We start from the raw sequence: 15472 nt of genomic DNA, 5'->3' as shown, positions 1-15472 counted from the left end.
TTTCCTCTCATGAACACACTCCCAGAATCACAAATGCATTTTCTTTCCTTTTCCACCACAAACTTTGCATAAGTTCACATTCACTACTTAACCAGACCCAAAGACTTGCTACAATTTTTCTGTGATGGGCCCAAACAGCTTCATAAATCTGATGACAACTTGGATTCAGAACATTTTCTGACATTACACAGCTTTTTGAACATGATTACTCAGATAAATTAATTTACCTCACTTTCAACCCTTACCTGGGTGACAAAGGAGACCTCCTGCCCAGCCCAATAGCACCAAGTATTCCAGAATTAATCCTCTCCTCAGCCAGCTGACTCTGCCTGCTCTGTATTGACAACAGTGTCCGAATGACAGATTCCATCAGAATGGTGTCATCTTGCTCCATCTGAATCAAGGATAACTGCATGGCTTTATGCCACCAAAGAAACAGCTTTGCCTCTTCCTTTGCTGAACTTTAGGGAAGATTTGAATAATAAAAAAAAAAAAAAAAAAAAAAGAGTCAGATGCAAAGGTTAAGAGGTTTGTATCTCTTCCTATTAGGTCCAGGAAGATTTCAGATGGTTATTTAACAGCAAATCTTACTATAAGATGATAGACTAACTACACTACCCCACCAACTATTATACTGCTGTAAGTGCTGTGGTTATGGATTTAATGCATACAACAGCCAGCAGGTTATAAGGGCCTGTAAGAGGACAAAAAGCAATACTTCCTTTTAAGATTTACAACTGAGAATAAGCACTAATTGCAGACATGAGTGGATTTAAACTTGCCTAAGACCTGCTATGGAAGAAATTAGTTGTATTTCTACTCTTAAAAAAAAATTATTTTTGACAGTTTGGGAAGCACTAGCTGTTGTTTCTATAATAATTTAGACTTTTAATATGAACTTGCAGAAAAGGAAACACTGAAGTTTTTTGTGTTGAGTAAAGCACAAAGTTCCCTCTATGATATTTTTAGTCTTTTCCCCAAACAGCTTGCAGCTTGAGTTAACAAGCTCAGATTTTCCACATAAAGCATCAGCACGAGTTTCCTGTATCAGCCTATCTTCATGTAACTCCACCCAGTCATTTCCCACCCCAGGCACCCTCCTCAGCTTTGATGTTTAGAGCCTCCTAATCTACTGTGTGTGGTGGTTTTGCTGCCTCCTTCCATACTTTGGCAATCAAACCACTATGGTTTCTACATAAATGAGAGTATTCTAAGAACTTCAAGAAACAATGGGAATGTGCATTTCCCCAGAATGTCCCTTCACAGCCAAAACCAACAGTATCAGCATCAATATGGAAAAACATCCACCAGATTTGCTAAATTATGGCAATTTCCACAAGCAATTGTAATTGCAGCTGTTACATACTTTAACCTCAAAGTATTATTTGTTTTAACCCCCAAGCTACCCATCCTTTCCCACCAGAACCCTGTTACCCAGACTGTTGTTTTACAGCAGAAACAGGCCACTAACTCTGGTGACCACACCAGACTGACTGGATTCAGAGCTGCCCTCTGAGCAGGTTTGAATACCAGGCCTCTCAGTGTCAAACTGAATATTTAGCACCTACTCATCCCACCTAGTGGACATCCTGGAAATTTTAAGAGTTTGCTTGAAATAATTTTAAACGAGTGCAAATCCAGGCTGCTGTTGAAATTGAGCTTCTATAACTGAGCACTGACCAAAAACTGCACTAGAAGTGTTCAAGTAAATAAAATTCCCTCTTTCCTTTAAGAAGAGCAACTATTGGAGTTGGGCAGACTCCATAGGAGTGGATATATAAGGAGTGGCCATTTCACTCAACAGCTTGGTGAAATAACCTAATTAGCCTGGCCACACAATTATTCCATTTATACAACTCCATCCTGATTTAAAAGGCAGATTCAGAAGCCTTGAGTTTGGTACCTGGGATACACTTGCTCCAGCCATTTGTTAATGGTCAGCAGGATTTTCATTTCATTTGTAAGAGTTTGGTCAGTGTTCAGGCACTGCAGCAGGTAGACATATAAGGTCAAGTAGCTTCCTAGGGACAGACACTCTTGCAGGAAATCTTCCATGGTTAGCTCAGGAACTTGAAGGGAGGCAAGTATAGGACCCCAGCCTAAATCCTGGTGGTGAGGAAAATCTGTAAAGAAAACAAAAGGACAAAACAAGGAGCAGCATTTAGTCAAACCTCAGAACTAGAACTACTCTACTGCATTCCTTTAAGTTATGGAATTTTTTTCCAGGTAATTAGTTTATCATGCACCTCCAATGGAGGGAAAAGGAAAACTACCATTATATGGCATCCCCTTGAGAGTCAAGGTGAAATATTTTCCCAGGACTAAATTTGAAAATTTAAGCAATGAAATTTTAAGTATCTCCTTCATGTGTACCAAAATATGATGGTACAGAATGGGGAAGAAATCAAAACCTAGTGCCACAAGAATTAAGTTAACAAAGTAAACACATACCCACACTACAGGATCTCGGGATTCTGCTTGGGGTAGTTTCTTCTTTAATTAGCCTACAGGAGGCTACAGAGAGGAGGGGACAAATAACTTTCATTCTTTGGGATGATTCTTTTTTTAATAAAAAAAAAGTCCTTCTCTTCAGCTGGAAAAATGTCAATCATAACATAGAACAAGCCAGTTCTCAGAGACAGATAGAATTCTTGGAAAAACACACAATTAGAGCAGCTGAAAATCCCTAACCACAACAGCTTATCTTTCCTACATCTAGTTACTCTGGGGCATGTGCATGTGACAGCTGGGAACCACCAGAGAAAGCAGCCCTGATTCCACAAACCAGATTAAAATCAAGCTCCAGCACTGAGCAGCAGGAAGCTAGAAGGATTCCAGACAGTTTGTATTTGATGGGCATCCAAGACTGACGGATGTTTTTCATAGAATCATAGAATCATAGAATTGGCTGGGTTGGAAGGGACCTCAGAGATCATCAAGTCCAACCCTTGACCCACCGCTGCGGTTGCTACACCATGGCACTGAGTGCCACATCCAGCCTCTTTTTAAATATCTCCAGGGACAGAGAGTCCACCACTTCACTGGGCAGCCCATTCCAATGTCTGATCACCCTCTCCCTAAAGAAATTCTTTCTAATATCTAACCTAAACTTCCCCTGGCACAACTTAAGACCATGCCCTCTTGTCTTGTTGAAAGTCGTCTGGGAAAAGAGACCAACCGCCCCCCTGGCTCCAACCTCCTTTCAGGTTGGAGAGTTGTAGTTGTAGAGAGTGATAAGGTCTCCCCTGAGCCTCCTCTTCTCCAGCCTGAACACCCCCAGCTCCCTCAGCCTCTCCTCATAGGATCTGTGCTCGAGTCCTTTCACCAGCCTGGTTGCCCTCCTTTGGACCTGCTCTAGGACCTCAATATTCTTCCTGAACTGAGGGGCCCAGAACAGGACACAGGACTCAAGCTGTGGCCTCACCAGGTCTGAGTCCAGGAGCAGAATCACTTCCCTGGACCTGTTGGCCACGCTGTTCCTGAGCCAGCCCAGGATGCCATTGGCCTTCTTGGCCACCTGGGCACACTGCTGCCTCCTCTTCAGCTTCCTGGCAATCCAGACTCCCAGCTCCCTTTCTGCCACTCTGTGCCCAGCCTGGAGCTCCTCATGTGGTTCTTGTGGCCCAAGTGCAGGACCCGGCCCTTGGAATGTTGAACCTCATCCCCTTGGGATCAGCCCAACTCTCCAGTCTGTCCAGGTCCCTCTGCAGAGCCCTCCTGCCTTCCAGCTGATCCACACTCCCCCCCAGCTTAGTGTCGTCTGTGAATTTGCTGATGATGGACTCAATCCCTTCATCTAAATCATCAATGAAGATATTAAACAAAACTGGGCCCAACACTGATCCCTGGGGGACACCATGGCCGCCATTTTGATGCAGCCCCGTTCAGCACCACTCTCTGGGCCCGGCCCTCCAGCCAGTTCCTAACCCAGCACAGGGTGCTCCTGTCCAAGCTGTGGCCTGACAGCTTTTTCAGGAGAATGCTGTGGGAGACGGTGTCAAAGGCTTTGCTGAGGCAAGCAGCAGAGGAAGAGATGCTCCTACCTGCATTGAAGTAAGCTGTGATACAGGCTTCTGTTGCCTCTGCCATGTGTCTCACAGAGGCCAGGCTCTGACAGGCTGCTGTGAGAAGGGGCATTGCCAGCAACCCCTGCACTTTGCTGTCGATCCATTTCCGCAAGCTGCCCCGTAGGGACTCGGCTGTTGTCACGCTGGAGTTGTTCATCATCATCAGGGTTTCTGTAAAGAGGCTGCTGAGGGCCATGTGACGTGTCTGCAGGTCCATATCTGGAAGAAGACAGAAATAAGGGAGCTGTTTCAGCAAGTACAACACCGGAATGCAAATTCCACTGCACCCCTGAGCCCCTCCTGTGGACAGTGGGACAAACCTCTCGCTCATTATGCACCTCAGTTCCTTGTCTGTAGGTATGAAATGCAGCAAGATACCTGGTTCCTCTCAGTCTCTTCCCTGGATGAGAAAAGGGGGCTCCCAGATGACCTTAGAGCAACCTTCCAATATCTGAAGGGGCTACAAAGAAAGCTGGGATAGGGCTTTTGATACGGGTGTGTAGTGAGAGGACAAGAGGAAATGATTTAAAACTTGAGGAGGGAGAGATTTAGGTTGGACATTAGGAGGAAACTCTTTAATTTGAAGGTGGTGAGACACTGGAATAGGTTGTCCAAGGAAGCTGTGGCTGCCCCATCCCTGGCAGTGTTGAAAGCCAGGTTGGATGGGGCCTCGAGCAACCTGGTCTAGTGGAATGTGTCCCTGCCCATGCAGGGGGTTGGAACTTGATTATCTCTAAAGGTCCATTCCAACCTAAACCACTCTATGATTTTGTAAGTTCATAATTCACTAAACAAACAGCTGGTAGGACTGCACAGCAGAGTACACTGGAGCCCATCTTTCACCTGGAGTCTTTTACCATGACTACAGTGCAAATAAACTGAATGATAAAGCATGTGTACAGTCTCCAAGAGAACTTGGATATTAAAACACAATTTGAAGCATAGCTTAAACAATTTGGTTTGAAATATGACCAAGATAAGCACTGAAACGTTGCAATATCCTCATGTCTTTACAGGATTCTAGGTTGTCTGCTAATCCCAGTGTCCAGCCCCAGAATATTTTATTTAAACCATCTCTTGGTATTGGCAGTACATATTATCATTGGTCACCTGTAATAGCACCTTTGAAGCACAAACATTTCCCATTCTTGGTTCTTAGAAATCATAACTACATAAAAGAACTTTGCATACTGCTGAAAAAAAAAAAAAAAGCCACTAGTGTTTTAAAAGAAAGTTTTCAAGGAACATCAGGAAACTAGAAGGAAAGGTTTGACTGTTTCATGGAGTCAAGCACGAAGAGGGATTAACCACTAGAAAATACATCAGCCAGGGAGGTTAGAGCTCCACACTTGCAGGGATTTGAAAGCCCAGAACACCCTGATTTACCTTTGAAGCTAAACCTGCATTGAGGAGGACTACAGAGCTCCAGAGGTCCCTTTCAGACAAAGCTATTCTGTTTGTATCATCTGCCTACTGAGAACTAAAAAAAAACAACCACAGAGTCATCTGTCATGGCAGAGCTCTCCAGTCAGGTAAACATCTTCTCACAGACCAAAGGAGACAGATGATGCCAGAAGGTTAACTGTCTAACCCAAGATAACAACTAATTCTACAATCAAGTCCTTCACAGGCTGCAGACCACTGAGCAGGGACACCACCAGACCCCCTGGGACAAGCCCCAGCGCAGTGAAGATGCAAGGAATCAGCCTTCCTCCTCTCCAGCTGCTGTCAACAGAAGGTGCTGCCTCAGAGATGTCCCAAACACTTCCACCAGCTCCCTCCAAATCTCAGAGACTCTAAACCTGACACACACCACTCCTTCCCTGCCACTCTGCATCAGTGATCTTCCAGCACTACACAGCACATGAAGCATTCTCTCTTCAGCTCTTTTTACCCATACTGGTGTGCACAGGGCTGCTCCTCTTTTACTGGAGCTTCTGTCTCACCCAAAATTTCTCAGCTACAAGGAGTGCCAGCAGCAACAGGTAAGCCTTCTCTTCGAGTCAGAGTTTTGCTGACTATGGGGTTGTCCTACAGAGCTTTCCCACATAGCAATACAAGTACTGAGAAACAGTTATCAATCACTCTGATTGATTTTCAGACACTTTCTGTTCACTCTGGCTAGCACACAGGTCACAGACAGGAAGAGACAACTCCTGAGGAGTGTATCTGTGTCAGTACAGTGAGATGACTGATTTCACCTGAGAATTTAGTTTTCAGTGTGGGTCAGGGTGCTGTAGGTGTGGACATGTCATACTGTAAGTGTACAATCACTATAATTCACCTACTGCAATACAAGTCTTCCCAACTGCACAACAGTTCAGAGTCCTTTCTTGGAACCTAATCCCTCAGGACCAAGAGAGTGTATTTGTGTCACTTGTCCTTTTAAAAAAGCTGCAAATGCCAAATAAAATGAAGAGATTAAAAACTAGTCCACAAAGAAATCAACCCCTCTAGCTCCTGTATATCAGCCAGTTTTACTCACAAGGTAACTCCTGTTTTTCTTGCTGGTCCTGCTGCTCGACAATTTTTCAGAGTAATGCTCATATATTTGTTTTGTGCTAAAATATACCACCTATATGTACATCACCAAAGCAACATGCCTTGCTACCCATAAGGGAGACATTAAAATAATACAAATAATTACATAGTCACAGATATCCAACAATGTATGTAGTAGAATGAAGGATCTTGACAGCTTTAAAGTAATTTGCTAGTTCCTTAGCACAAACCTGGAGGATTAAAGACGACAACATCATCTAGCAGCTTGCACATTTCTTGTTCCAGAACTGCAAGAGTAATTTTTCCACTTTGTTCTAAGGTGCTGAGAAACTGAACCACCTGGCGAATGTAGGCTTGGCATTTCAGTGTTGCATCCTGGTAATCAAAATTAAAGCCAATTAGAAAAAAAAAAAGCCAAAACAACAAACCAACAAAAAAAACCCCCCACAAAACAACCAAGTCATGCCTAGAACTTATTCCACACTCCATACCATACAAAAGCAGAACACATTGCAAACAGTAACAGCTCAGACACACTGCAAAATCAGTTCAACTTACAAGGTGGATGTGACTATCCGAAGATGCACCAAAGCCTGCTGAGATTTTCAGGAGCTTCATTATCAGTTCAGATGCCACATTCTTATCAAGGATAACAGAGGGAGGGTAGTGACTGTTGCAGTAGCTGATGATGCTTTGGTAAGATGAAATGCCCACAAGCTGCCAAGGAAGGGAACTGGTCTGTCCAAGAAGATTTATAAGTGGTGATTCCTGAAGATTTAAAGACACGAGTCTAAGCTCCACCTTCTTTGCTGTTTTAAATTAATATTCACAGTACTTAATATGGGAAGGAAGACCAGACTCCAAAATCTGAAGGAAACAGAGCAGAAACCCCACTGAAATAGATGATCACTGGGAGTCTGTCTGAAAAGCAACTACTTATTTAAGCAGCAAGACAATAAAACCAAGTCATCACTAGCACTCACATAACAGTACTCAAACTGCTGCAGCAGCTCTAACCAAGCACAGAAGTCAGTAAAAGACATTAAAATTTGACATACAAACATGTAAAAACAGATAGAACGAAACAGGGATCCTACAATGCAAAGTCACCTCAGCAGGGTTTTAAAAAAGGCTTTAAAAATATTTTTTAAGTTATCTATGTCTACAGTAGTATCATAGACAGAAGCCAAGCCACTCACATCTCCACTCACTCAGTCATCTACTAACCCAGAAGACTCTTCAAGTGGTTATTCTCTTAAATTCTACCCTGAACAGCAGAGCAGCCTACAGTATCCACAACTCAGGCAGTGGAAGGATGCAGATGGAAAAGCCTCTCTGCCAGCAAGCAGCAGAAATTCAGTGTACCCACAGCTACTGCCATCCTCCCCTCACAGGCTGGCAGACATCTCCTATACACTGGAGATGTATAGGATGGTGAGGATGCTGAGGAGGATCAAATTTCTCCATACTACAGGATGAGTAAATACTGGAATTGTGCTGACAGCAAACGCAACCTAAAGACTTCAAGGATCCAGAACTAGCCCAGATCAGACTGCATCAACAAGAACACGACACTGGTACAATCAATTATTTCTCAAGTTGCTCATGCACTGGAACAGAGGGCTGAGAAAGCTTGAGATTTAGGTGAAGGTGTCACAGGAGCCTTGTGGGAGGTAAAAAAAGGTGACAGCACATTGCTGGAGGCTAGGATGGAATTCCTGAGGCTGACTCACACAGTGAACAGACAGGTATCTTTTGAAGAAAGCTTCTGATAAGCAAAGAGATTCAGATCAAAGCACATGAATTCTGGTAATTTTCCTAAACTGAAATACAATGTTGGTCAAAAGCCACGGGTGATATCTTGACACAGCATCATTTTAGTTCCACAGAGGAAATAAAAAATAGATGCAGCAAGTGGGAGGAAGATGGGAGATGTGAAACAGGACTTCTGGAAGATTACTCAGCTGCTCTAGAAGAGTCCTCCAGATGCTTCTGCAGCCATAGAATCATAGAATCATAGAATTGGCTGGGTTGGAAGGGACCTCTGAGATCATCAAGTCCAACCCTTGTCCATGAAGTCCAAATGCACTTTGTCTTGTGATGCTTTTCATAAATTAATTACCCTTTCACATTTTACACTGTTGTGACACGTTTCTCCCCCTATGTCCCAAATAATTTTTTTCAAGTCCATTCTTGACCTTGAGCAAATCCATGGACTGATTCAGATCATGCTAGATTTCCCCACAAAGAGATCCTAGCTAAAGCAAGGTTTGCAAAGTTCATCCTAACACCAGGTGTTTATCTTTCCTATTCCAACAATTCAGAGATACTGGGATGCAACTATAAACAGGAGAAGTGCTGAAAAAAATCAGAGATCATCAAATTCCCTTTCAGAGTAAGACAACAAGAAAACTGAACCTTAGATTCAACAGATCAAGTGAACTTTCCCCAGTAACTCATCAGAACCAGAGAGTGACAGCTTCTTAAAGATGTATCTGGTCTCCAAGACGTTACATGATTGTAACTTGTCACCACAACATAGGGAGTTAGGAAGGGGGCATTTTATGGTAAGGAAGAAGTGTTTGCAAAGGCAGTGCAGAGTGTGAACTGAAAATGTTACTTAAAAAGGTAGCATCAGCCTAAGCTGTACTTAAGAATACAGGCAGACAAATAAGATTTTCCATGTTCTTGGAGAGAGCAGAGGGCTCCTGCAGAACCTGGAAAAACACATCTTACTAACAGACAAAAGACTCATTTGTGGAGCCTGGTGAACTACAGAGACACAAATCCCTCAGGATTCTGACAACTTTAAGCCTGACCAGTGCTGAAAAGCAGGTTGGGACACACCACTAATTCACACAACAGGAGAGAGAGCAAGGTACAGGCTTTTCACAAATGAACACTTCCTTACCATCCATTCTCACATTCATGTTTGCCACTCAGAAGGCAAGAGGCACAGCAGATTTACATGACTGCCTATTACAGAACATGATTCATTCTGCCTCACAATTCTTCTCAAAGTAAAGGTGCAATGCTCAGGCACCTATGCATTGGTGCACTTAACATATACATATAGCTGCCTATGCAAATCCTTGATTATGTTGCCTCTGCTTTGCATAACTAAGACTCTCCCAGAAAGATAAAAGGAAATAGACAATTTAGTTAAGGGTTGGCCTAACAGACAAGCAAGCTGCATTATCTCCTATGAAACTTCAAGAATGCAGCTTCTCATACTTAACAATGAAAGGCACAACTGCAAAACACCTTTATATGTCAACAATACTTTTTAAAAGCTAAAAAACTAACATATGTATCTGTTCTTTCCAAAATCCAGTGTCACTTTGTAACTGCAGGAAACTGTGTTTATTTTCTTGGCCTTTACAACACCACTGGATCACAGCATCTACAGAAGGTTCTTAAAATGAACAGCAGCTCTTCTTTTTTCACGTAATTTTTACAAAATGCTTCACATAACAAATTAGTATTTGCCAAATCCACAATACTCCACAATACAAAAAACACTGCTGACATAATCACTGTGCAAGTGAGAAAGGGAAGTCGCATCCTGTGCTCTTGAAAGCAACAAATTCTTCTTTTTCTAAGACAGACAGGTATGAACCTTTCCAAAAATTACCTCTTCACCTATAAGTTGTTCCTCCTTGGCCAACAGGACCATCATATACAGCAAGCAGACAATCATGTTGTGAGTCTGAGGATGAGGGCTGGGATTCCAGGCATCTGAGAGGACACTGACCCAGTTTATTTCACATAAAACACAACCCAAGAATAGGAAACAACTCTTAGGGCTGCCTCTTTCAACCTAGAAAGGACAAAAGAAAAAATACAGACACATAAAACAATGTAGGATATAAATACTTTCATACTTATCAGTTCCTTAGCCAACTACAAAGCCACAGAATCACTGTAGGTCAGCAGAGGAGCAGACAGATGCCACTTCTCCATTTTGTCTCCCATCCAAAGAGTTTCACACACAACTTTCTAAGCCTCTCAAACAACCAGTACAGAATACCAAGCTACTGCAAATCAGGAAGGAAGAATAGACTACAAACTCTCAGCTGTGTGACTGCATCTATTTCTCTCCACTCTTGAGAAGTCTGAGCCTGTTTAGAACTGCATGAAGAACTCATCCCAAGCAGTAAATGCCAGAGTGTTTCCACACCTACCTGCAGGTGCCCATTGACTCAGACAATTTGGAATTGAGGACATGGCAGTAGTAAATACAGGTGAAACGTGTGTGAAATAAATGAGACATTCAGATAAGAGCAATGACAGATTACAAACTCTGCCAGCTTTACAGCTTCCCACTTAAGTCTTAAGTTTTGAGACTTTTAAGTCTCAAAAGCACTCCTTCACAAAAAGCAGTCACAAAATGAGTAGCTGTGAATGCTACAAACAAACTTTAAAAGCCTAGCTGCTGAAGAATCTCTCCAAGTATTTTCAAGGGCAATACTGATTGTGAACTTAGCAGGTGACAAGTACTCACTTTGAAGAACTCTTCCATAAGCATCTGGTCTGGGTGCATTTCCTTCCATGGAAGCCTCCTAAACGCAGTATGGAAAGTGTAGAGAATAAATTCTGGCATTTTGGGGGCTGTGCAACATTCACAGTAATGAATTAGATGTAACCAGAGAGCCCCATGGTGGCTTGGCAACAGTTTGTCTAGATTCAAAGAAAACAGCTGAATTAACAACAGAAAAAAATTCAGGGAAATCTTTGTTACCAAAGGACATGCCATTTTGAAGATGAAAAAGCAGTAAAATGTATTTGTCAAAGGAAAAAAAAAATGCACACTAAGCTTTTAGATATTTTGTTCTCCAACTTAACAAGTGAGAAAGCTTATGAGTTCATGCCCTTCCTTAATCTTTTGAAGAGCTGCTGGACAATAATTTGAAGATTTAAAAGCAATTAATTTCTACATGGAAGGATGATTTTATGTTGAATTGGTTTGAGTTTTTTTAGAAAAAACAACTCACATACCTAAAATTTTATGGAACACACCATAGTACGCTATTTTTAATTATTTATTTTTACAATAAAAGTTTGAATTAATTTCATTCCTAAAAGTTAAGAAGTACTGCAAAATTATTTTTTTCCATTCTTATGTAACTGCAGATTAGGCAAAATAAGCAGTGCTAAACAGGATCTCAAAGTGATCACACTTGCAGATTAAATTACTCTCAAGGCTAACTGTTGAGATGCATGGGTTGGCCATGGTGACATCCTGCTGCATGTGTTGTATGGGAACAGCATACAGACCTGTCATGAAGCCATTTGGCTGTCATGTCATCTCATTTTGCTTTCCTTCCCTTCACACTATCTGACAGATAGGCAGTTATGAAGCACATTATCTACCCATGCCAAGGAAAAAGTCTGTCTTTTAAGAATGGAATAAAGAAATGCTCCTGCAGTGATCAACTTGGCTAAAAATTTCATTAACAAACAAAATCCCCTCACATTCCACATCTCAAAGACCTTTGGTCTGATGGAACTGAGAGCGTGGACAGCATGGACTTCACTCACCTTTAAACCTCTCATGCAGAAGCTTGATGCAGTCTGTAAACAGAGAGACCATGCTGGATGCTACAGGAGAGTCACACTCTAACCAGGGGTAGCAGGGTTGGTTACTTAAAAGAAGAGAAGCAACAAAAATGTCAGTGCTGAGTTACCATACTGTAAACAAATGACAAAAACTTAATAAAATATTCTTCAGCAAAGCAAATGAGTATATCAGGTAGCACACTGTTTATCAATGTACTTGGTATCTGCAAGCCTTTCATAAAAACTCAGCTCTTGAGGAGTGCCTGCTTCTTCTTTAGATGAGGTACATATTTTAACATCACACTGAAGATCCATAACATCATTGAGTAAGCAGAGAATACCTGTGTGATATTTAGTAACTGAATTAAATACCAAAACACAGGAATTGCTGAATGGAAGTATGTAGCACCCACAGATAGCCCTCTGAATGTTGGAGATGCTCTAACACCTCAAGTAACTTTTGGCTTTGGGAGAAAGTCAAAATTAAGTTTAAACATTGCATGTAAGGCTCCATGTGAAGACAGAGGTTCACAAGAGAGTAGATCATCACAGGACTCATCTGACCCAAGGTTTCTTTATGTAATACTGATATTTGGGGTTGTATTTGAGGTTTTTGTTTTGTAAAAACAAAGTAAAGAGCTAACAGTTTTACAGAAGCTAAAAAGTTGGTCTAAAATTTAAATGAGCGTTTCCCAAACTAAATCCAGTCCATCTCATTTCTGCTTCCTGACCAGAGCTGGTTTAGATACTTCTTGTATCTAAAACAATTACTCTGTTTAACTGAAGGAACTTGTTAATTAGCTCCACAATCATGAAGGATATGACAAGTCACAGCTGTTTAACAGAAGGTCACAATACAATAATTAGAAAATACTCACATAACATTGACAGCCATTCTTATAGGGTCAAATTACTTGCTTATCAAAAATTAATTTAATTTTGAAACACAATACATACCTTGAATCATCTCTATACAAAACCAGTATCCATGGTTTAAAGAGTCCAGCAATGACTGAATACAAGGACTGTAATGCTGGAAGAAAACAAAACAAAGTTGCCTTTTTTTTCCCCCCTCCTCATGTTAGCAACAAGGAACACATTACAGTTTTCCAAATGTTTATGTCATTTGCTTATTCCAGTATTAAATCAGTTCTTCCTGGTGAAATAAAAATTTAAATGCAACATGCTTATCAGTTAGCTGGTTAACAGTATGATTGTTCTAGCCACAGTCATAAGCATTTTGCATTGCTTAGAGGTTCTATTAACATCACTTTAACACAACTGAGACTGGGGGGGGAATGATTCACACTTTAAAATAAAAGGTGTTCTGCAATTTTTCTCCAAATCAAAATCACATGATCAAATTTAGGTAGTCCCTTGTTCCCAAACCTCAGCTCACTAGAAAACATTAATTTTTCTTTTAAGGATAGTATGATCTCCTTATAAAGTAATTTTTAAGCAAGCTAAAATGTAAAAAGCTTCCTCCAACCATCATGAAGTTCCACATGGTCAAGTAACATCAGCACATCCTGTCTCTATTTTCATGTTCTCATGACTGTACAAATGCATAGAAAGAAGATCTTACTGTATATTGAAATGGTCTTTCACAGAGGTGATCAGAGAAACCCTGTGCCTGTTCTTAAGTTAATCACTTTTGAGACACACTACCTGCTAGAATTCTGTCACTGCCAACAGGCTCTTGGGCTGCATTGGCAACTTCAGTGTCAATAAGTCGTTTAATAAGATACTCTAAGAATTTATTCACTTCAGCCACATAAGGACTCCATTTTGAAAAAAGGCCAAAAGTCCTGAAGTCCACTGAGGTCAAACGGAGTTTGCAGAAACATGTGGAAAGCCACTCTATTGTCTCTTTAACCTGTGAAAAGAAGAAAACTAATAATCAGGTATAGAAAGGCTGCACAGCAGCCAGTCACTAGTGGTTATCTGTTTTAGCTGCAAACACAGTAAATCACCCAAACAAATCAACCAAATAAGCACCCACCTGTTCAGCAGAGAGGAGAGTTTTTGCAGCATCCCCCAGCATGGGACTTTCAGTAGAATCATTTTTCTTGAAGCTTCCTTGTTCAACTACTGATGAATCACATCCCAGAGCCTTAAGTGATGCCTTCCAACAGTCAGGGCTGATGAGCTGGTCTGAAGAGCCTTAGGAGAAACAGAAGGGAATGGATTTGTGAAAATCAGAAGGCTGTTCATCTCTTTCTTGGTAAGAATCAGAAAAGGTTGGTACTAGAGCTCCCTAACAGAGGACAGTACTACTGCATTAAAAAAAACAAAAAACAAAAAACAGCCTTAAGTGAGGCCTGAGTTTGAAAGCCCCAGGTTTAATGGTGAGAGGTATCTCTGATTTCCAAACATAAGCAATTCAACATTCCCTTCTGGCATCTATATGCTTTCTTCTTAGAGAGTCCTCCAGGCACTTAGTAAACCCTTCACTACACAGACATATTGAGAGAGAGCTGCTGACTCAGCACATGTGATCTGACTGAAAGGAAGTACTTTTGTTCTCATTTTAGAGGCACAGCAGATTATATGTAGCATCTGATGTCAACCAGGACATTTTCAGTCGATTTTGGTATCAGTCCCAGGTCTCCATAATCCCAGTCCTCAGTTTCACATTGGGGGGGTGCTCAAGAAAAAGGATGCTGCCTTGCAAACAGTGGCATAATGATCAATTAAGTGCTTCCACTAATAGAAACCTGTCCTCCATCTTTCTCCTACAACGTGGGCTGAAAACCTGCTGTCACTAATGCAAGCACTTCAGTCTACATAGCAATGTTTCTCTTTAGTAGAGCTAAAATGTCTGATTAAAAACAAACAGAACTTACATAAATGCCCATATAGGAACCCCTTTTTAAATTTTAAATAATTCTGTGTCTAGCTGATTTCAGTGCATGCAGCTTGTATCTTTTCAGACAGAAGAGATCCACATGAAAGACTTAGTATGCACCAACACAGATACTCACTTGACACAAACAGTCTCAGAAAATCATTATAGTGATCAGGGAACTGATACTGGAGAAGGTTAGTCCAATGCTTGCAGAAGATATTAAATGGCATCAGAATATCTTCTTCAGGTTCAAGGCCACATGCAGTGAGAGCCAAGTGAATAGACTCCAGAAGCTTGGTACGTTCAGCTAGAGGTGGCTTAGCAGTACTTAACCATTGTGTAAAGTCAAACTAGAACAGAGGACAGGAAGCATTTGTAAGTAGAAGCTTTGACAGCCAAAAAAAAAAAACAAAAAAAAAAAAACCTCCAGACAACGAGAGAAATTGTCAGGGGGGAATAAAGTGCAATTTTTTAAATATTGAAGAAAAAATTAATT

General features: G+C 41.3%; 1 protein-coding gene across 1 annotated transcript in view; it reads right to left on the bottom strand.

Annotated features, from left to right (window-relative positions):
* EPG5 (ectopic P-granules 5 autophagy tethering factor) overlaps positions 1–15472 on the bottom strand; it is a 64032-nt gene that overhangs the window by 3916 nt on the left and 44644 nt on the right. Inside the window, exons 31-42 of the mRNA XM_071731401.1 lie at positions 15113–15326; positions 14131–14291; positions 13797–14004; positions 13086–13161; positions 12111–12214; positions 11074–11249; positions 10204–10389; positions 7128–7337; positions 6800–6944; positions 4044–4286; positions 1904–2123; positions 246–461 (exon numbers count right to left, since the gene is read on the bottom strand). Coding sequence (XP_071587502.1) covers positions 246–461; positions 1904–2123; positions 4044–4286; positions 6800–6944; positions 7128–7337; positions 10204–10389; positions 11074–11249; positions 12111–12214; positions 13086–13161; positions 13797–14004; positions 14131–14291; positions 15113–15326 — 2159 coding nt within the window. The remainder of the gene's footprint in view (positions 1–245; positions 462–1903; positions 2124–4043; positions 4287–6799; positions 6945–7127; positions 7338–10203; positions 10390–11073; positions 11250–12110; positions 12215–13085; positions 13162–13796; positions 14005–14130; positions 14292–15112; positions 15327–15472) is intronic.

Source organism: Heliangelus exortis, chromosome Z (assembly GCF_036169615.1).
Source record: "Heliangelus exortis chromosome Z, bHelExo1.hap1, whole genome shotgun sequence".
In the NCBI taxonomy this organism is placed as follows: domain Eukaryota; kingdom Metazoa; phylum Chordata; class Aves; order Apodiformes; family Trochilidae; genus Heliangelus; species Heliangelus exortis.
Note: the sequence above shows the minus strand (reverse complement) of the source record. Positions and strands in the feature narration are given on the sequence as shown.